The sequence below is a fragment of the Phytophthora cinnamomi genome (genome assembly GCF_018691715.1).
Source record: "Phytophthora cinnamomi strain GKB4 chromosome Unknown Contig50, whole genome shotgun sequence".
NCBI lineage: Eukaryota > Oomycota > Peronosporomycetes > Peronosporales > Peronosporaceae > Phytophthora > Phytophthora cinnamomi.
In genome coordinates this window covers 315,136-335,687 of record NW_027150983.1, presented here as the reverse complement: position 1 = coordinate 335,687, position 20,552 = coordinate 315,136, and the positions used below count along the sequence as shown (strand labels likewise).

The 20,552-nt window shown below is 51.5% G+C and overlaps 3 protein-coding genes across 3 annotated transcripts; all 3 read right to left on the bottom strand.

The window, feature by feature from the left end:
* Positions 1 to 178: 178 nt before the first annotated feature.
* IUM83_06533 (putative secreted RxLR effector protein) lies at positions 179 to 589 on the bottom strand (the record flags this gene model as incomplete). Its single annotated transcript, XM_067930753.1, has 1 exon — positions 179 to 589. The coding sequence occupies one exon, from the start codon at positions 587 to 589 to the stop codon at positions 179 to 181; it is 411 nt and encodes a 136-aa protein (XP_067789742.1).
* Positions 590 to 1,262: 673 nt separating this feature from the next.
* On the bottom strand, positions 1,263 to 1,709 carry IUM83_06532 (avirulence protein 1b; the record flags this gene model as incomplete). The annotated part of the gene is made up of 1 exon (XM_067930752.1): positions 1,263 to 1,709. The coding sequence occupies one exon, from the start codon at positions 1,707 to 1,709 to the stop codon at positions 1,263 to 1,265; it is 447 nt and encodes a 148-aa protein (XP_067789741.1).
* A 719-nt stretch (positions 1,710 to 2,428) lies between these two features.
* On the bottom strand, positions 2,429 to 2,884 carry IUM83_06531 (putative secreted RxLR effector protein; the record flags this gene model as incomplete). The annotated part of the gene is made up of 1 exon (XM_067930751.1): positions 2,429 to 2,884. One exon carries the CDS (start codon positions 2,882 to 2,884, stop codon positions 2,429 to 2,431), a length of 456 nt encoding a protein of 151 aa, XP_067789740.1.
* Between the last annotated feature and the right edge of the window lie 17,668 nt (positions 2,885 to 20,552).

Sequence of the window (20,552 nt, the reverse complement as noted above, 5' to 3'; positions counted from 1 at the left end):
GCCGCTACCTTGGTCGCGGTAGGCGTACACGAGGAACATGTGAAAAATGAAAGGGGCGCAGGAGAACGGTTTACCTGAACATATTTATTGGAGAAATCAAAACTCCCAATGTTTCGCGGCAAATGCGAACACTGCAAGCGATACAAGAAACTAGAAGTGCAGCAACGCAAGCGATTCCTTACTTGCCCGTTCCAACCTGGCAGAAAGCCAAATGCCGGTACTCAGGTTCGCGGCAGTGTTCTTCGTAGTAGACGACGTAGCCCTTGTAGACACGCCGCTTGATGGGCTTCACGAAACGCCTGACACCAGTCAATCCAAGCACTTCCTTGACGTCGTACGGGGTCATGTGAGCATGGAACCAACGGTGGTACTTTGGCCGGTCGACCGTCGGGATGAGCAGATCTCTATCTTCTTCGTCGTCTTCAGCGGCAGCGGTATTGTAGTTCTCGGGGTTCGACCTCAGAAGTCGTTTGTTTTTGTCATGGACTGTTTCGTCATGGTTTGGGTGCTTGTTCGAGGTCGCAGCAACCGTTTCACTGCATGCCAAAAGAGTAGTCAACGCGAAAAAGACGTAGTAGGAAACGCGCATTCTTGTGCTTCAATCAGAAGAAGTGTCGAGGAGAAGGAGAATCTTGGAATGACTTCCAGGAAATGAGCCAAACATGCGATGGAATTCGTGATTCAAATATTGCTGTTCGACTGAGCCAGGGCCCGGATCCCCGGCACAGGGGAAAAGGCTGATTCTTCCTTGTTGAAGTAATCAACCCACAGTACACCCTGACACTCGAATATACATCCATACGCAAGTAATGACTAATACTTGACGTTCATGTATCCTAGATCAAACGGAAGATGACTTGGAAATGGCAAATCTCGGGGAAGATACAACGAAGGCATTGCATCTAGCCGGAACCACAACTCTGCTTTTCGATCTTGGTTTTGCTGTCCGAATACTGATTCGCTTCAACAAGGTAGAACTTCTATTACTGTAGTTGTACGGCAACGTTACGCAAGACGTAATGGGACCCATGGGAGTGAGGGTAGTAGTTGTAGTAGTAAACGTGGTCTCGCGTTCATTACGCTAGTTAAGAGTCAACTGATTGAGCCTCCTGGCTAGTGTAACGTTCGCATACGTCGGGTCTCTCTCTCTTCTGAGGGTGAGAGTGAGAATGATCGATATTGTGTTTGACACTTGAAAAAGCTACTGCCTAGGACTACAAATTGTGATCCATGAGCTGGAAATGGAACATCTAGCCAGCGCTTTAATAGTTGCCATCGTTCTCGCGACAGAAACGCCGGTTGCGAGGTTCCTCGCAAGCGTCATCGTAGAATAGCTTGTAGCCCTGGTAGATGCGCCGCTTGAGAGGGTTCTCAAAAAGACCGTAGTCGTCTAGACCCAGATCATCGGCAACTTCGCTTGGCGTTTTGCCTTCGTCGAACCAGTCCTCGTACTTCTGTTGATAGAGACCATCAACGATGATCCCTCTCTCTTCGCCATTCTTGGGGTTGGATTTGCCCGACTTGGCGGTGACAGAGTCGTCGGAATCATCATCCTTCGTCTTGGCAGCGTCGGATGTGTCGTACTTTGACTTGGACGCATCATCATCGTCACCGGTAGGTTGAGTTCTCAGCAACCGTCTTCCGTTGAGCATGCCGCCAACAAGGTCGTGGAGGACGCTATCTTGATCAGCTGAGATCACCTTCGACATCTTCGTGTTTTTGGTGTTCGATGCAGCAGTGACAGCATCAGTACAGACCAAGAGACCAGTAGCTGCGACGAGAAGGACGGCGGCGATTCGCATTGTTTTTTTTGTTTGAATGATGGAGTGAGGTCGGTTCTGAGAAGCGAATTTGAAAATGAGAGAAGTGTGTGGAATGACTCCACCGGAGCACAAGCTCATTTCGAGTAGGCTGCTCTTCACTTAGATTTGCTGCATGAACTACAAATCAAGATGAGGATAATTTGGAATTACACAGCCCAAGATCTAAAGCCGCATGAGGATATCTGCCATCTTACTGAGACCGACCAGGTTTACGCCGCGTGTAGAGAGAAGTGACTACCGGTATCACACTCCGCGAGATCCTAAGGTTCTGGTTAAGAACCCTTAGTCCGCTGCACGTGCCGTCCCGCTTACTAGGCAGACCACCGCTGTGTCCTGGGTTTGCAGACGCGTGCTTCGCGCACGGGCTGTCAAACCACAGGTGGGCTTACAGCGCTCACTCGCCCACACTATCTCCATACTACATGTAATCGCAAACCCGGTCGATTTCAAGCTGCAAGGAGCTAAAAAGACTGCAGTTTCTGTCATTTTGCACCAAATGGCGGGTGTTAATTTTTGTCTTTTGGATTTTTCCGTGAGGTACAGTACGAAGTAAATATCTTTTGGTCTTTCCTCCCTTGTACTCCGCTTTTTTTCTCCACGTTCTTCTACGCGCCCGCGTGAGCCCGGCAAAAGCTACGGTATTTCGGCTTACGGCAGTGTTCGTCGTAGAATACGACATAGCCCTCGTACTCGCGTCTCTTGATAGGTTTCCAGAGACGCCGGACACCAGTAAGCCCCAACACCTCCTTGACGGCGTAGGGTGTCATTCCGGCGTGGAACCAACGCCAATATTTGGGGCGATTGAAGGTTGAGACGATGAGATCTCTTTCTTCTTCATCGGCAGTGCCCGCGTTGGTCTTCAGGTCATCCCTGGAGTCCTTCTCCTCGGCACTCCGAAGAGACCGTTTGCCGATATCATTTACGTCGAACGCCCCAGTGAGCTCACGCCCCACTGCTTGATCAGGCGAGACCAGCTTAGAGGTCTTTGAGTTTGACGCAACAGCGGCATCACACGCCAAGATGCCAGTGATTGCAACGAGCACGAGGTAACCGAGACGCATGCTTGAGCTTGGGAGTAGTTATCGTAGGTACTGGGTAGATTTCGAAATGAACACTGGGTTGGTAGGCTCTCGAACATGATGCATTTGGATGCACAGCTAACTGCACAGGGAAGTTTGCGTGAGCCGGGTCCTCCATATAATAACAGTACTGGTATACTTCATCGGCATCTGGTTCAACAAAGCAAGACTGCACACCATGCAGTGCAAACGTATAGGATTAAACGGAAGATACCTTGGAATGGCAAATCTAGAGAACAACAGCTTGTCCAGCCAGACAAACGCCCTCAACTCAGGTTCTGGAGGAACTCTAACTGTACTGCGTGGTTAATTGAGAATTCTTTGCTAAGCCAACACGAAGTTGTCGAAATATGGGGCCCATGATCAACTATGACATCATTTAGACAGGCCCGAAAAAATCTAGACAATGAGAATTTGGGAAATAAGCTTAGAGCTTTTTGCTGGAAGTGGAAGGACTTGGTGCATGAAAGCCAGTGTGGCGGCAGGAGTGGATGTTGATTAATTCTACTTGCCTTGCCTGGCGACCTATTTTGTGTGAGGATATTGTATCCGGCTGATATCAACCATTCAACTGCTATCTTAATTTACCGTTACTACTATCGTTCACAACTCTATAGCTGAACTATGTATGGCCATACGATAGCAAAATTCGTATTTGTACGCGAATATGTTTAGCAAATGACTCATCTAAGGTCGAAATACGTCCATCTAAGCCCCAAATACCAAACGTTGGTCTTAAAAATGTGAACTTTGATTAACGAAGTGCGATCATTGTCCTTTAGCTGGCTATAATATTGTAGAGCCTAGATTAATCGCTCATACTTGTTCATTTATTTCACTGCCTCAGAATCGTTGCAAGTTGATTCTGAAAATTAGGTTCGTGTGAATCCACTCGCCGACCATGAAAAAAATCGAATTTTATTCCTTTAAGTCTCCTATGTGTGTCTTCGGTGGATGACTCCGATTCAAGTTGGACTTTGCTCAAGTTAACAATGTCGCCCCACCAACGTGTCCTTAGAAGTAAATATGAGAGCGCTGCTTCACTCCGTAAATTCAGTCCTTGAAGGCAATAAAACTGTGTAGCCAGAGTATACCAGAATAATATTAGGCTGTACTTTAGTAGGCAGTAATTTTACTGTAAACACCAATCAACACATCAACGTTGTTGCCCCTTGCATGGGCGAACGAGCGAGGGGTTGACGAGAAAGCTGAAGAACGCCAAGATTCTAATGAGGTACTATATACATTTTGCTGGTGTATCCGCAGAAAATACCTAGTACTACGTACTAAAGTTTTGAACCCAAAGTACTATAATTGTACTACTACAGTATAAAGGCGAAAATGGTAAGTTTTGAGTTGTTATATCGATGATATTGAGCTGCATAAGGGTTGTAGTGTATCCGAGATCTCGTATAAATCTGCAAATACCCTGAAACACAATTTGTGGTTGTCTACCATTGTATCGAAGCATGACCTCTTCGTATGTGTATTGCACGTAGAAAATTCCAGCTCATAGCCAGCAAACAATGAATTTCATGAAAAGAACTACACAGTGGAAAGAACGTGCCAGCCTGGTATACTCTGGGACCTGCACATTTCGAATTCGATTAAAACTGCCTCGTGCACGACCATAGGAATGCACGTTCTGTCAACTCGTTACGAGTGGAATTGCCATAAATCGATGGCTGCAGGACGTGAGTTCTCCGCAGTTTTCAGCACGTGTATTAGATTAACTTTTAGCCTGCAGCTCAGATTCACAGGGGCTTCAGTTACGGATATATAATCCCGCAAGCTCTTCTTCCTGCGTTCGCGGCGCTTTTGCGGTGTAGTACGAGTATTAGCCAATTAGAACCGCTGAAGTTCTTTCGTTGCTCCATGGACCCAAACGAGATGCGATCTCCTTCGCCAGTTGCTTCGGCGACGTCTTGGTCTTTATAAGGCCTTGTAGTTCGAGTTAGCTGAATGCCGCGTTCACCTAGGTCAAGTCCCCGAGGCCGCAATCGTCCGTCCTCGCCGTCGTTCAAGTCGAGTCCATCGTTGCGCTTCCTCAGAAGTCGGTGTTCGCTGGCAAGAGCAGCGTCGTTGGCTGAAGTCAACTTGGTGCTCTTGGATTCAGCCGCCGGCATCGCGGCAGGAGACGAGGGCAAATGCTGCAACAGCGGCAACGTGAAAGGACGCATCGTGGTAGGTGTCAGTTCTTGGGGCTGTTGATGTTTCAACAAACGGCGATTTGCGAACTGGTGTTATGAACTGGAGGGCGCGGTGATTGTCAGCCTATGTACGAACAGCAAAGCTCGAGAGCGCAAGAGCGTCAGATGGTCGATTTGCTTTATCTCGGGATCGAACCTGTCCGGATGTCTGTCGTACTGTGCAGCCACGGCGCACATTTTATCACAATCGAGGAGCTATCTCGAGTGTACCATTATGATAGTACAATCTGCATTCATGTAGTAGTGCAGTGTAGTGCCAATTCATGAGCGTATGGTGAGCTCGCATAGCACTAGTAAGCCGTAACATGTCCTATTCGGTTGCATCGTATCCCCTGCCATCACAGAACAATAGGCATGATGTGACGAATGATAGTATGCTGGCCATTTGCAATTAGGCTAAGAAGAACTACGTGAACGACCACTGGGTTAACCTCAGCTTCGTTTACTGTTGGCTCATTGACTATATACTTGATCAGGCGTCAGGCCGATGAACTAGTAATAGATGCATGTGCATTTCAATGAATTATTGCCACAAGCAGAGACTGTTACTGAACTTTGTTGGATGTGGTCACGAATCGGACTTGAGCGATAGTTAACGACCTCTTTATAGGGGTGTTCGTCAATTTCGTATCACTAACCAGAAGCCGGCCGTATTTTGAATTGGCAGTACATACTAGCTAGTGAGCATCACTATTTGGGATGCCACTGCAAAGAGGATTCTTTGTACGCCTACAGCGACGCCACCCCAGGACTCTGGTCGACGGCACTGACTGGCTGTGGGTTTTCTGTCGTCGGGCGATTTTCGTGTCCTTGCAGCGATCTGGAGGAGTGACCTTACCCGTCCAAATGCCGATTACTGTACGTAGCAGATGTATTCGCGACGTAAACCTTATCGATCGATTACCGCATCGCCCCTGTCCTAAGCGAACTGCAATGTATGCAGTTTACGGTACATCTGTTGCCAAGTCTCAGAATTAAATGATAAAAAGTAAAAGTTATAATAATTTTTGGTATTTTGGACCAATCAAATATGGACACGGCGGGAATTGAACCACGCATAAAATTGCGGTGCTCTTTCCCAATTGACAAGCTCGCTTGGTTACCTTCGCAATTAAGTATTATCAAAGTAATATGTTGTATTGTGCATCTGAGAAACTCATCGTCGGAGCTGCTGGAATAATCATCATCACTACAAACTGTTTGCCTATGCAATTTGGGTAGACGTGTGCAATAGCTTCGTTTACAGAATAGCCAGCAGCCAGGAATTCGAAGGCGGCGCTTGTGCGTATAGTCGACTGCAATGCAGTTGTAGCGCTTTGGATTTTTGCCGGTTCCTGTGGTGCGTGGTCTACCCTAGCACTTTGAACACTGAGGACCGAATGGCTGGTGGAAGCCTATAATTAGCTCGTCAACATGGAATTTTAACTACAGACATGTGGTGTCAATGCATTGTTTTCATTGGCTAAAATAAAAATTCGCTTAGGACAAAACTTCGCTTAGGACAGGGGCGATGCGGTATGGGGCGCTTACGGACCATATCATCACGTCTCCGACCGTGAATGCAACTCCGACCAGAATCCGACCATATCACAGAACTTTATATCGAACTAATTTGGGATGGTTTTCGTAAATAGGATGACAGCAGGTAATTACGCGCGTAAATAACCTAACAAATGAGTGGTGCACGCGTAAGTTTGACTGCGCCGTTTGCCCTGCGCACTCAGTGCTCGATTGACCACCCGGGAGGGTGAATTGAGGGGGTTGTGCCGCGCATCGGTGCACCTAAGAGGGTTGTCGCTTCCACGAAGAACTGTGGTCGTTAATTCCCCGTCGAGCACTCCAGTGTAAAGTACCCTGCGATGTTGTTGTCTAACCCCCACCGATGTAGCTCAATGGAAGAGTTCCCGAAAGGGATGAAGGTGGTTCGATTCCACCCATCGGTAAAATTTCTATGATTGAATGAACGATGCAGACCTCCACGCAAGCGACATCAACGGAAGCAAGAACAACTAACACGAGGAACAATGACTGTGCTATTGTGTTGGACTATGGGACTTGTTTGAGTGTGTTTTGATGGTGTACTGGTGCAAGATCTACAACTCTTCCGATGGCAAGGCGCTTCCGATAGTCTCCGATGAGAACGTTCAGGCTTCCTTCGCGATGCAGCTGCCGAAGCGCTTTCAGCACAGCGCAGGATCCTGATGAGGGTACGTTTCGCAACCGCAAGAACGCCATGACCTTGCCTGATGCTAACTCCCCACGCTGACGAACATCGTCCTTGTAGCTGGGTGATGATTCGTCGAGCACGTATCCATCTTCGATAAAGAGCTTCAAGAAGACCACAAGCTGCTTGGCGTCTGATTTTTTGTGCTTGTCGTTGCAGCTCCAGCCGCGCGGATCTCCTGCATACCACGCAAACCAGGTGTCGGTTAGCGGTTGCAGCTTCGAACGGCGTCTGCGCTTCTGGGGTACGTTTGTTTCTTCTTCTCGCAGTCGCTTTGATCCTTGCTCACCTCGTCGTGCGATTATATCGTCTTTTTTACTGTCGTTTGCAGATTCTAACGAGTTTACGCGTGCTTCCAGTTGTCGATTTAGCTCGATTAATCGTTCAATCAAGGCCGTTTGATGATCGAATGCAGCTTTCGCTCCTTTACTTCCTTCGATCATGTCTTCAGTGACTCCGTTTGCTTGGTTTGATGATCTTGCGAGCTGTTGTGACCAAGTGAGTAGGTTGGTCGTCGTCACTCCGGATTCCTCGGCGCAGTGCTCAATCTTCGCGACTACTTTACCGCGTGGGTTAATCTTTAACAGCGACGGATAGTGATGGATCAGCGTCGCAGTCAGCACTTCTCGCACAGCAGCGCTGATGTTGAAGGCCGGATTTCCCAGTGAGTGGCTTGCACTAAATATTTTATGGCTGACGTCATGGATCTGATCTTGCGTAGTCGAGTCGAAGGCTTCCAGCGACGGCAGTACAGAGGTTTGCTTTGGTGCCATACCACTGAGCACCTTCGCAACTTGGTGATCCTCCTTCGGTGTATTGAAGACGTATGCAAATTCCTTGTTTGTCGCAGTCATGTTCCAGGCTCCGCGGTCGAAGATCCACTGCGCTGTCAAGTCCGAGCAAGCGTTTGCATGCTGAGCTCCTCCTCGGCGAAAGGAGTGCGAGCTCAGCGGTTCTTCCACTCCAGCTGGACCCGCAACTCGATCGAGGAGACGATTAACTTGAGCGTGGATCCCAAGAGGTGATGGTGTCCTGGATGAATTCAACTGAGCTGGTGCACTTGAAGGAGTTTGGTCGTCGCAGCCCTCAAGCATCTCCACGAGGGGGACAGAGGCAGTCAGCTCAACTGGCACGTGGGCCGTTAGCGCGGGAAGATGGCTCAACAGCGCAGTCGATGGAGCTTCCTGAGATGCCAGCGCAAGCGCAAGAGCCAGCAACGGACACGACCGGAAGTCAGCGTCGGGGAAAAGCGACAGCGCTTGCTCATCAGACGTCTTCATCCGAATGAAGCGGATGAAGAAACCCCCTCCAGCACCGATGGAGAGCTGCTGTTTGCGGACGAAGGTCAAGTCCGAAGCGCGGCCAAACAGGTACCAGAGCAAGCATAGCAATGCAGCATCTTGGTAGTCCTCTGTGCAGCTAGCTGTTGAATACAGGTATCCCACCATCTTTTGCAAGTCGATCTTGGTGCATGCCACCGCCTTCTTCGCGAAACCACCGCTTTCGCGCTTGATACAGTGTTGCTCCAGAGTGCGACCCATACTCAGCAGCTGACTTGCAGCAGCACTACCTGGGACGGGATATTCATCGAGCTGCCAGCACTTCACCTGTCGGTAGTACTGTGCCACGGAGTGCCGTGACAGATACTGCCCCTTCGAGCCAGCGTGGAAAGCAAGATAAACGCCAAACTTGTCCATTATCGTCAGGATGATGGCGCTTGCGCGGCTCGGTTCGGCAAAGATCATGGCGCCAGCGTGCTCGAGGCTGGTCCCTTCGCTCGAGAGGAAGCGCTCGACCGCCTTTAGAGCGGTCGAGCGCGCACGCTTGGTGTTGGCGGGCTTGAGATTGTTGAGGCTCATCGGAATGGGTCGGAGAGGGAGGTGATATCTAAATGATATGTGGCTGGGCGGCCTTCTCTATACAGATACACATATCTGAGGCTTGCTTCCGACCCGATACGTCGGAATTAAGGGGGTTCCGACCTCTGTCTGATACTGAGCTTTTATTGGTAAAAAATACGAGCTATGTCTCGGGTGGATTGGTGGAAACAGAATCAATGCAAATCATTGGTCAATATTCACGAAAAAACGCCATACAAAAGATCAGTGAGGTCGGAGAGATGATGTTATTCATACATAACAGCTGGGCTGATGTGTCACAAGCGCTTCCAGCCTCATGATTTTTGCCGTCTGATCGATTTACTAATTAGTCGCACACTTTGCCCGATGCGCGATGGGGTCGCAAAGCATTGGTCATCCAACGAAGATAGCGCCCTTCTGCGTGGCACCTGGGGCCGTTATATGAAGCGCGCCCGGTACGAAGAGATCACACGCTTCATTCATTTCAACAACAACGAGAGCCTTAATGCGCTGCACGACAAGGCATGGAAAATTCGCCCCATTTTGCAGACTGTCGAGACAACGTTTCGCCGAGGATACCGTTTAGGTAAAGGTATTTCCTTTGACGAGGGTATGATGCCGAACAAGAGCCGCTTCAATCCGCTAAGAGTGTACAACAAAGAGAAACCCAACAAATGGGGGACAAAATTCTATATGGTATGCTGTTCGCAGACTGCGTATTGCGCTCGGTAGAGATGATTATTTTTATCTATATTCCATTACATTTTTGTCTGACGAAACTTTGTGTCGTCATGCAGGGTCGAAGTGTATTGCGGAAAAGAAAACGTTGCCAAGAAAAACGTTGGACCTGTTGCTGTGGTGCGGAATATTACGAAGGTCCTACGAGGGCAGCCACCCAAACGTTTGATTGTCACGGACAACTTTTATTCCTCGGTTGCTCTCTCGTTGAAGTTGTTGTCCTTGGGCCATTATCACGTTGGAACAGTTCGAACGAACCGTCTTGGTTGGTGCAAATCTATTCAATATACGCAGAAAAAAAACGCCCCAAGACTATCCCGCGGGGCACATACCAAATCGCCCAAGCCAAGGAGCACCCAGAACTTATTGCGTTATCCTGGATGGACTCTAGGCCAGTAAATATGCTGGCCACAGGTTGCAGCACGGTGCCAACTACAGTATTACGAACGGAAAAAGATGGGAGCAGGTCTGCCGTACGATGCCCCTCTATCGTTCCTGAGTACCTCCGTGGGATGGGAGGGGTAGATGTACACGACCAGATCCGTCTCAAAATTCGATCCAGAAGTCTGTGGCGATGCGAAAGTATTACAAGCAACGTTTTCTTGGTTTGGTCGATATGACAATTACGAATGGATTTCCTGTTCATAAATTTGTTCAGCGACAACGAGGAGAGAAAATTACAACCCATGCAAATTATATGAGGCTGCTTCATAAAGAACTTTTTGCGTTAGAGCCTGCGCATTTCGAGTCAAACATGCTCGGCGAGAATTTGCTTAACCAGCCGTTGAGATCAGAATCACACATGATGACTCAAGTGACGAAGCGCTACCGAGTGAAAAACAAAACAAAAAAAAATGGCGTCAATATTCCTGCAAAGTGTGTTCTGCCATGAGCACAGGAAAGAGTTCGGAAACGACGTACGTGTGCATGGCTTGCGATGTTGCATTCGGTGGACGTGTTGCACTGTGCAGTCTAGTTCGCCGTGTTGAAGATGGAAACAGTCTAACATGCTTTCAAATATGGCATAATTCGTGGAAAAATGGTACGCAAATTCCAAGTCAATATAAAAAAATCGATTCAGGCGGGATAAACGAAAGCACAGCCAAGTCGATTCATCCAGTGACAGCGACACCATGGGCTCGAGCACGTAGTTGATTGATGTATCCGCAATAGCACCAATGCTGCTGCGGGCGCTGATACATTGTACAAAACCGGCAATGGCAGCATGGGCACGGACGAGGCAACGTTCATCAAGGTTTTGTGCTGAGCCCGCGAAGACCATGCGCAACATCAACACTGCGACGCTGAAGAGCGTCGGCCGTGACAGGTTGGTCGTGAGCGCTGGCCAGACGAGTGATGTGTCGAGCGCGGACGGCAACGTGGACGTATTGAGGGCTGCGTCGAACGTGAGCAACAATGTGGATGTGCCGAGCGGCCCTTATACGAGCGGGAACGTGCTGGATCGTGATGCGAACGGCGTGGGCGTCACGTCGGGCTGATTAGATTGACGACCGCTCGTCGCTGGTGGGTACAAACATCGTCGTGAGCGCTGGCAGCAGCAATGGCGGCAGCGGCGGGACCGCGGCGCGGAGTGTGGGCATGGGCAACAGTAGTGCTGTCGGGTCCATCTCGCTGCGGTCGGGCGAGACTCAAATAGCCTGCACGACGACCGGAACTGTATGCGGTTTGATCTCGCTGAGCGGTGTCAACGGTGTGTAGGCCGGCCGTCGATCTCACAGTAGATCGGCGTGAGTGTATCTACTTCGGGCGGCGACATTTCGTTGACGACGCCGCTGGCACAAGCGGTGCGAATCGCGTGGGAGACAGAGTATCGGTGTGTCGATCTCTTTTTCGGTAGGCGCAGGAGACATGAAGTCGGGCGGTAATGTCGTGCTGTCGGCAGCCGACTCCCGTTGACTTCATCGGCGTCGAGCAGGAGCTTCATCAGCGTGGTGAGCGGGCGCGGCAGCGAGCTTTAGCAGGTCGATTGCTGTACCGGTGGGTCTGTAGGTCGGTCTGGCGGTCTGAGCTTTAGCAGCTGCAGCGCGGCTGCGGGTGCTTCATGTAACTTGTTGTTGAGCAGTAGAGCAGAGGTGCCAGCGACGGGTCCGTGGTGATGAAAATGGGGAGCGGCGACACGGGGACAATTTGTCGATCGCGGCCGCCCGCAGCTACGGCACAAAAGGACTTGCCGGCGGCCCAATCGAGCTGGTCGGTGGTATGGGCTGGGAGACCAGCCAGTCTGTTAGCGTGGGCAGCGGAGTAGGTGGTGATATTGCGACGTTGACAAGCGGCGACCTGTCGCTATGGAGTGCGGCGTCTCACACGAGTGGGTCTCTGTCGATACGAACATGTATGGGGTGGTGGGGCGGTACGGCCGCCTGATTGTGAAGACGCGCGCCGTGTACGTGCACATGTACCGGCAAGAGCGGCAGACACGCATCGAGAAGGTGGCGAGTAGTGAATACTGCCAACTGCGCGTGAGCGAAGCATCAACGAGGCGATGACATTCTCTGTTGGCACTGACGCTACTGCGCATGATAGTCAGAGTATTTGCACGGGTGCGTCGACAGAGGAGGCCGCTTTGGCGGCACTGTTGCTGTGCTATCTGGTGGTGCTACCGTATCCTGTACAAGCAGATCTTGACGGTGTTCGTGTATGGGCGACTAACAGCGTGATGCCGAAGATACCGGCGAGCCTGCTCGACAATTGGGAGGTGCGAATTCCGCATAGGTCTGAGAATGATGGAGGAGTGGGTCTATTGGTCGTGATGGCTGTCTCGAAAGCAAAGATCACTTTGCTGAAGAAGTCGTTCTGGGAGAACTACGGTGACGACCTCGTGAAATCCTTGAAAGCTAATCTTAGCGCCTACCTCGAGAAGGTGATGTGGCAGAGGTCGACACGTCTATCCACACTAGCTCGGAGGCTCCTGCAGATGCTGATACAATGTACAAGGCCAGCGAAGGCATCCAGAGGGTGGTGAGTGGTGAATACTGCCAGCCGCTTATGGCGATTCTCGACGCGGCTGACTCGGAGCTCAGAGCGACATGAGAATCGCCATCGATGTCGTTGTCTGGATGCGACTGCGTCGGAGAGTGCAGCTATGCGCAGCTCGATCTCGAGAGTGGGTATCGGTAAGAGGGTGCGGGCTCGAGTACGTACGCAAGTTCGACGGAGGGTGCGTCTTGTTGTTCAATGTTGGCGACGTTTGGTGCAAGCAGCAGCGAAGGAGACGCGGCTGCCTGTGAGGCTGTCGGTGCTGTTGCGTTGAGCTGCCTTTACGAGCGATGTATGCACGAGGTCAGCATCAGCGAGAGGGGACGACGACACCAATTGTGGCACATGTATTAGTTAGTTAGGCTGTCGAATCGTGCAGCTTTCACTTAGGGCCAAGGTCTTTTACATTGCTAAGCGAAACGTTTGAGTTCGAATGAAGGTCTGCATTTGCGAGTGAAGTTGATTGTACAGCGCCGCTAAGTGCAAGTTTGCATTGGTCTCGTCGACGAGTTCCGTCACGATTGTGGCGACCTCTTGGAGAGGGAACGCTTCGTTTTCCTCCCATCTAGATCGGCAGCATCGAAAGATGATGTTTGGCGCTTGCGCTTCCTGCTCTAAGCACAGAAAGTTGTTAGAACTTGTAACGGGGTTACACACACAAGTGACAACAGTCACTTGTGCACGATAACGGTCACAAGTGACAACTGTCACTTGTGCATGACATTTGTCACTTATGGTTTAACAGATAAATATCTGTTAAAGGTTTTAGATACTTCCTCACATTGGTGTAAGACACACCAATGGATACATTGAAGTGGACCACCACAATGAGTGGTCCACACATACCCAAAGATCCTATTGGTAGAAAGCAGCATCTTTCTACCAATCAGAGTCATGCATATTAGCGGGGCTCTGACAGCCAGCCGCTGTCAACCCTTTCATAGATGATAAACAGTTTTTAGCAGATTTTAGAGGAAGATCAATTTACAAGCAATACAGTTCTCATTTTACCTTAAACTACCTACTCGGTGTTTTATTTGATTTATATTATACTTGTGGACTCAAGTATAATTAATTCAAATTATTAATAAACTCCTACGCTTCCTCATACACGTAGCGCAACGTGTAAGCTAAAGTAGTGAGCCAAAGTAGGCCCACTACACCTGGTAGCACTTTGTAGTCCGTCCAACGACCGACTACTTGACGTTCGTACGAGGTGTACGAACGCGGAGCCGAGAACCACATGAGCACGGAGGTGCCCATGGAGAGCTCCAATACGCCTGCAACTCATGTTGCACGCGCGGACTGCCCCCACCTGTCGGATCCAGAGTGGGAAGCCCTCCAACGACTGTCAACAGTCATTGGGGAGGCGGCGATAGCCGCAATGTTGCGTACGCTATCGCCGACAGAGCAACATGGTGTTGCTCTGGGATTCATCATGAAGGAGCAGCGTGATGCTGCTTCCTCAACAACGGCGTCGTCGGGGACGACACCGCGTGCTCAATCATTAAAATTGAGCGTGAACAATTATGTAGGAAGAGAGGGCGAGCCTCTCCTCCGATGGCTTGTCGAACTCGACACAGCCATTGCGGCTCGACGTATCGTCGACCCGTTGTCAAAGGTTGCGTTCGCCATGTCATGTCTTGGCGGACGAGCGAGGAGTTGGGCGTACGGACGCCGACTCTCAGATCCTACGTGCTTTAGCACGTACGAAGTATTCAAAGAGGAGCTCGGACAAGCGTTTGAGCCCCCGCAAAATGAGTTCCGGTCGAGGGCGGAATTCCTCGACCTGCAGCAGGGTAAGCATGACGTCCATGCTTACGCGCAGCGCGCACGATATTTGGTATCAAATATCGTGACTAACCCGATTGACGAGGCGACCAAGGTCGTCACGTTCATGAAGGGGCTTAGAGATGGGCCTGTGAAGACCTATCTCTTCCGAGAGTACCCGAGTACTCTCGAAGCTGCGATTACTCTCGCAATGCAAGAAGAGTTTAGCCTGCGGCAGGCTAAACTGCATGCGAGCGTGCCGAGGTCGCAACCGCGCCCGGTAGTGAGCACGGGAGGTCCGGAACCAATGGACCTCTCGAATGCAACGGCTGCTGGTCACCAGCAGCACGGAAATAATGTGCGATGCTTCCGTTGCGGAAGGATCGGTCACTTTGCCAGAGAGTGCACGGCTCCCGTGCACTACAATAGTGGCCGTCGTGGCGATGCTGGGCATCGCCGCGAACAAACAAAAAACGTGAACATCCAGTAGGCGCGGGGCGCCCTACTGGTAATGCAGTCGCGCGTGCCGACATCGGGCACGCACACTGAGGACTGCAGCCCCCAGTGAGACCAGCTCTCACTGCAAGAAACAAGATGACAGGCCAAACCTAGTCATCTTGAAGGTTTACTCGAAGAGAGCGAGTGACTCTCTTCGAGCTTTGGTAGATTCAGGCGCGTCGAACAACTTTGTTCGACTACGGAGCCTGCCGAGACTTGACTTCGAGGAGGTAGATACACCTCGAAGTCTTCTGGAGGTACGACTGGCAACAGGTGCCATCGTAAAGACCGAGAAGCGCGTCGTGAACGTGCGCTTCTCGTACAAACAACGAGTGTTTGTCGAACACTTTATCGTCCTGGACCTGGACGATAAGTTCGACGTGGTTATGGGCATGCCGTGGCTTGCACGGCATGATTCGGTGCGCGCGTCGGCAATGCTGCCGACGTCGGAAGAAGAAGATGTGTTGGTTCGGGAACCAACACCCACGTTCAAGCGTGTAAGGGACAGTCCCTGACCCGAAGAGGTCAGGTCGACAACGACGCGTCGGCTCCGGGAGCCGACGCACCCTCGGTCATGAGGGGCTCCGCCAATGAATGGCGTCGAGGTGACGAAGGCGTGTCAACTCCGGGAGTTGACGCTGCAAACAGTGCGGACGGTTGCAAACGTACCGCACTGACGCAATTTGCATGCTGTCGTGCAGCCGGGCTGCACGACGAAGCGCCATGCGATCAAGCCGGGCTTGATATCGCGCGCCCGCAGACAGGGTCTGCCGGCGAAGGGACACATTACCGTGCAGCCGGGCTGCACGAAGGAAAATGCGGTCAAGCCGGGCTTGATACCGCGCGCCCGCGGACAGGGTCCGCCGGCGAACGACTGTCCACGGCCGGGCCTGGACAAGAAGAACAACTGTGCGGAGCCGGGCTCCGCACAACAAGAAAGACGGCGCAAGCGGAAAACGCTGCGCAAGTCTCGGTCCGGGACCGAGACGCAACAAGAGCAGTCTGCTGGGCAGACTGCGGTGGTGACGCCGAATGTCAAGACGCTAAGCGTCTTGACGCGCACCGATACTGGATTCCAGTATCGTGACATGGAACTCGCTAGTCCTCCGACGACGGCGTCGGAGTTGACTTCGCTTCCAGCCATGAGCTGGAAGCGCTTCACGCGCAACTTGCACGATGGACGCATCGAGCAAGTCTGCGTTCTTTCGGACAGCGAAAGAACGGCGAGCGAGAGCGAAGAGCTGAGGCAGCTCTTCATGGGAAGTACCACTGAGAGTGAAGACACTCTCAGTGCGAAGACGAAGCGAGAGCGCTTCGAGGAACAAGGTTGGGACTCGCTGAAGTCGAGTCCCTATTACGAATTGTTGAGGGAGTACAAAGACGTACTCCCGGAAGACATTCCTGCGGAGCTTCCGCAGGATAAGGGCATTCAGCACGAGATTGATCTCGTGCCGGGCACGAAGTACTGTGTCACGCGGCAGTGGCCACTGCCGCGAGAGCAAATGAAAGCGATCGACGACTTCTTTGAAAGTCGTCGTAAAGCAGGACAAGTGCGGGAATCAAAGTCCCCGCACAGTGCTCCGACGATCTGTGTCAAGAAGCCACAGGGCGGATGGCGCATCGTTCATGCCTACAACAAGCTGAACGATGCGACGGTACCGGCGCAGGCGCCGATACCGCGAAAAGATGTTATCATCGATTCGATGGCCGGGAGCACCGTTTACAGTGCTCTCGACTTGCGAGATGGATTTTATCAAATCCTAATGCGTGAGAGCGATATCCCTCTCACGGCAGTGAGCACGCCAAGCGGCATGCTCTGGGAATGGCTAGTAATGCCACAGGGGCTTAAGAACGCCCCTGCGACTTTCAACAGGTGCGTGACGCACTTGTTGCGCTCGGTGCGCGACTTCGCGCCGAGCTACTTCGATGATGAGTTCATCCACAGCCGGGCTGTGGACGGGAAGACCGACGTAGAGATGCACAGGGTGCATCTCCGGAAGCTACTTGAGCTTATGCGAAAGCATAAGCTCTACGCGAACCTGAAGAAGTGTATCTTCGGGGCGAGCGAGATACCCGTCCTCGGGTGTCTCGTAGGGAAGAATGGTGTCCGCCCTGACCCAGAAAAGGTCAGAGTGATTAACGAATGGCCAACGCCTTCAAGTGTCAAGGAACTGAGGCAGTTCCTTGGCCACGTACTTGTGCAAGTACGTGGAGGACTATGCGGGCAAGATCCGCCCGCTGTCACAGCTTCTTAAGAAAGAAGCTGTGTGGAATTAGACACCCGATTGCCAAAAGGCATTCGATACAGTCAAGCGGGGCTTGACTGAGGCGCCGATCTTGGCAGTGGCTGACCAAGATCGCCCATTTCACGTAGTGTGTGACGCATCCGATTTCGCGATCGGATGCGCGTTAGCAGCACGATCACGAGGGCCGTGATCGTGTCGTCTACCAATCGCGTCAGCTGAAGCCAGCTGAGCGCAACTATCCGGTGCATGACAAGGAACTCCTTGCCATGAAGTATGCACTCGCAAAGTTCCGAGTGTACTTGCTTGGGAGTAGACCATTTGTGGTCTACACCGACCATGCTTCACTGCGCACCGCAGTGAAGTCGCCACATATCACAAAGAATGGCGAGATGGCTCTCATTCTTTGCGGAGTATAACTTCCGGGTCGAATACAAACCCGGAAGATTGAACGTGGTGGCCGACGCGTTATCACGTCGGCCGGACTATGCAGAAGCTGTTGACGTCAATGCCATTGACGCCATGCGATCGAGCAAACCCACGTCGTCTCTGTTGGACGACGTGAAGGCCGCGTACGCGCACGACGCGGACGCGAAACTCTTGCTGGCCTATGGCACAGCACCTTCTGACAAGTCCCGTCAGAAGTTGCCCAAGCACCTTCGTGCGCGTGCACACCGATATCGGGTGCACGACGGACTGCTTCTTTATAATGCAGTCGACGACAACGCGGACCGCGTTGTCGTGCCAAATGACCATGACCTGCGACTCAGGATCATGTACGAGTATCATGATGCCCCGTCTGCGGGACATCTCGGACGTGAGAAGACATACGTCCTTCTCACGCGTGACTTCTACTGGTACCACCAGTACAAGTGGGTACGCAAGTACGTCCGTGCTTGCGAGGTGTGCCAACGCGTAAAGCCTGCGCCGTTTGCGCAGGCTCCATTACAATCACTACCGACTCCGTCGGAGTGTTGGAAGTCCATGTCATTGGACTTCATCTTTGGTCTTCCCCCGGACAGCGGAGGGAATACCGGTGTTGTGGTCTTCGTCGACCGCTTCAGCAAGATGGTACATCTTGCTGCGGTGCCAACAGAGGTGACCGCGAAGCAGACGGCCCGTCTGTTCGTCGACATGGTGTTCAAACACCATGGCATGCCGTCCGACATCGTGTCGGACAGAGACCCGCGCTTCACAGCGCACCTGTGGCAAGAAGTGTTTACACTTCTTGGGAGCCAGCTTTCCATGTCGACTGCGGATTATCCGCAGACGGACGGTCAAACCGAGCGCGTGAATCGCGTGCTCGTCGACATTTTGAAGAGCTACGCTCACTCGTTCCAAAACTGGAGCGAGTGTTTGTCGATGGCGGAATTCGCCATCAACAACTCGGTGCATGCCTCGACCGGGCATACACCGTTTTATGTTAATGCCATGCGGCATCCCCGTCTGACCAGTTTACTCGGAGTGGTGGCTCCCACTTTAAGTGGGGGAGGATCTACGACTGCAACACAGCAGTCGCAAAAAGCCGCTGACACTTGCACAGTGTCAGCCGCCACAACAAGGACCAAGACAACCAGGTCTGCGGGGGGCGCAGACCTTGGCAGGAAGAACCAAGGGTCAGCGCAGTGTGCTGACCCCCAGAACAAGGAAAACGAGTCTGTGCAGAGCACAGACTCCACAAGGAACAAGGACCACGGGTCTGCGCCCTGCGCAGACACCGCGAAGAACCACGCAGAGGCCGGGCCTCTTGCGGAGAGCGAGCTGAACGAGTTCAGCTCGGATGCGATTGACTTTATCAATAAAAGACAAGCCGTAATTCGGTTTGTCCAGGACACGATTGCAGCTTCTGTGGATAAACAGAAGCTGAACGCCGATAATATTGGCAGGGGCAACACAAATTAATTCAACGTGAATTCATTGGTTTTGTTATCTACTCAAAACCTGCCCAAACATGCAGTTTCGGATTTCGGAGCAAGCAAGCTTGCTCCGCGCTTCATCGGGCCATTCACGGTGATGGCACGCCAAGGTAACGCATACACGCTAGACATACCGTCTAGCATGCGGCTCCACCGACATTTTATGTCGGGCGGTTAAACCATACCTCCAGCACGAGCCAAGTGGCTCGTCTGACCCGAAGAGACAGCCTCGACAGGAAACCCTCCCCTCCAGCGCGTAGTCGCGCTGGAGCAATACAGTCGGGCCTACAGCCCGACCGGCACGTTCAAGGCGGTCTGGGGAGACCGCCAGAGCCGGGACACGAAGGAACAGAGCGGCAACCGCCGCGCTCTGAAAGTACTCCACGACCGTCGCGGTCGTGGAGCAACCTGAGATGAAGGTCAACACGGCGTTGACCATCGGAGCGTGTTTCCACCACCTCCGCCACTGCTGCGAGACGCACGCGGAGAAATTCGCTGGATCGTCCAGCGAATTGTTGATCATAGGAAAACAATCCGAGGTCCGGATTGTTTTCGCATTCGTTGGAGAGGTTTCCCTCCCCAACACGACACGTGGGAACCACGGAACGTCCTGATGGAAGACGTTCCGGACATGGTGAAGGAGTACGTGTAGTGGGCCTACTTTGGCTCACTACTTTAGCTTACACGTCGCGCTACGTGTATGAGGAAGCGTAGGAGTTTATTAATAATTTGAATTAATTATACTTGAGTCCACAAGTATAATATAAATCAAATAAAACACCGAGTAGGTAGTTTAAGGTAAAATGAGAACTGTATTGCTTGTAAATTGATCTTCCTCTAAAATCTGCTAAAAACTGTTTATCATCTATGAAAGGGTTGACAGCGGCTGGCTGTCAGAGCCCCGCTAATATGCATGACTCTGATTGGTAGAAAGATGCTGCTTTCTACCAATAGGATCTTTTGGGTATGTGTGGACCACTCACTGTGGTGGTCCACTTCAATGTATCCATTGGTGTGTCTTACACCAATGTGAGGAAGTATCTAAAACCTTTAACAGATATTTATCTGTTAAACCATAAGCGGCAATTGCCATGCACAAGTGACAGTTGTCACTTGTGACCGTTGTCATGCACAAGTGACTGTTGTCACTTGTGTGTGTAACCCCGTTACACCATCCCCCCGTTAAGCTTAGACG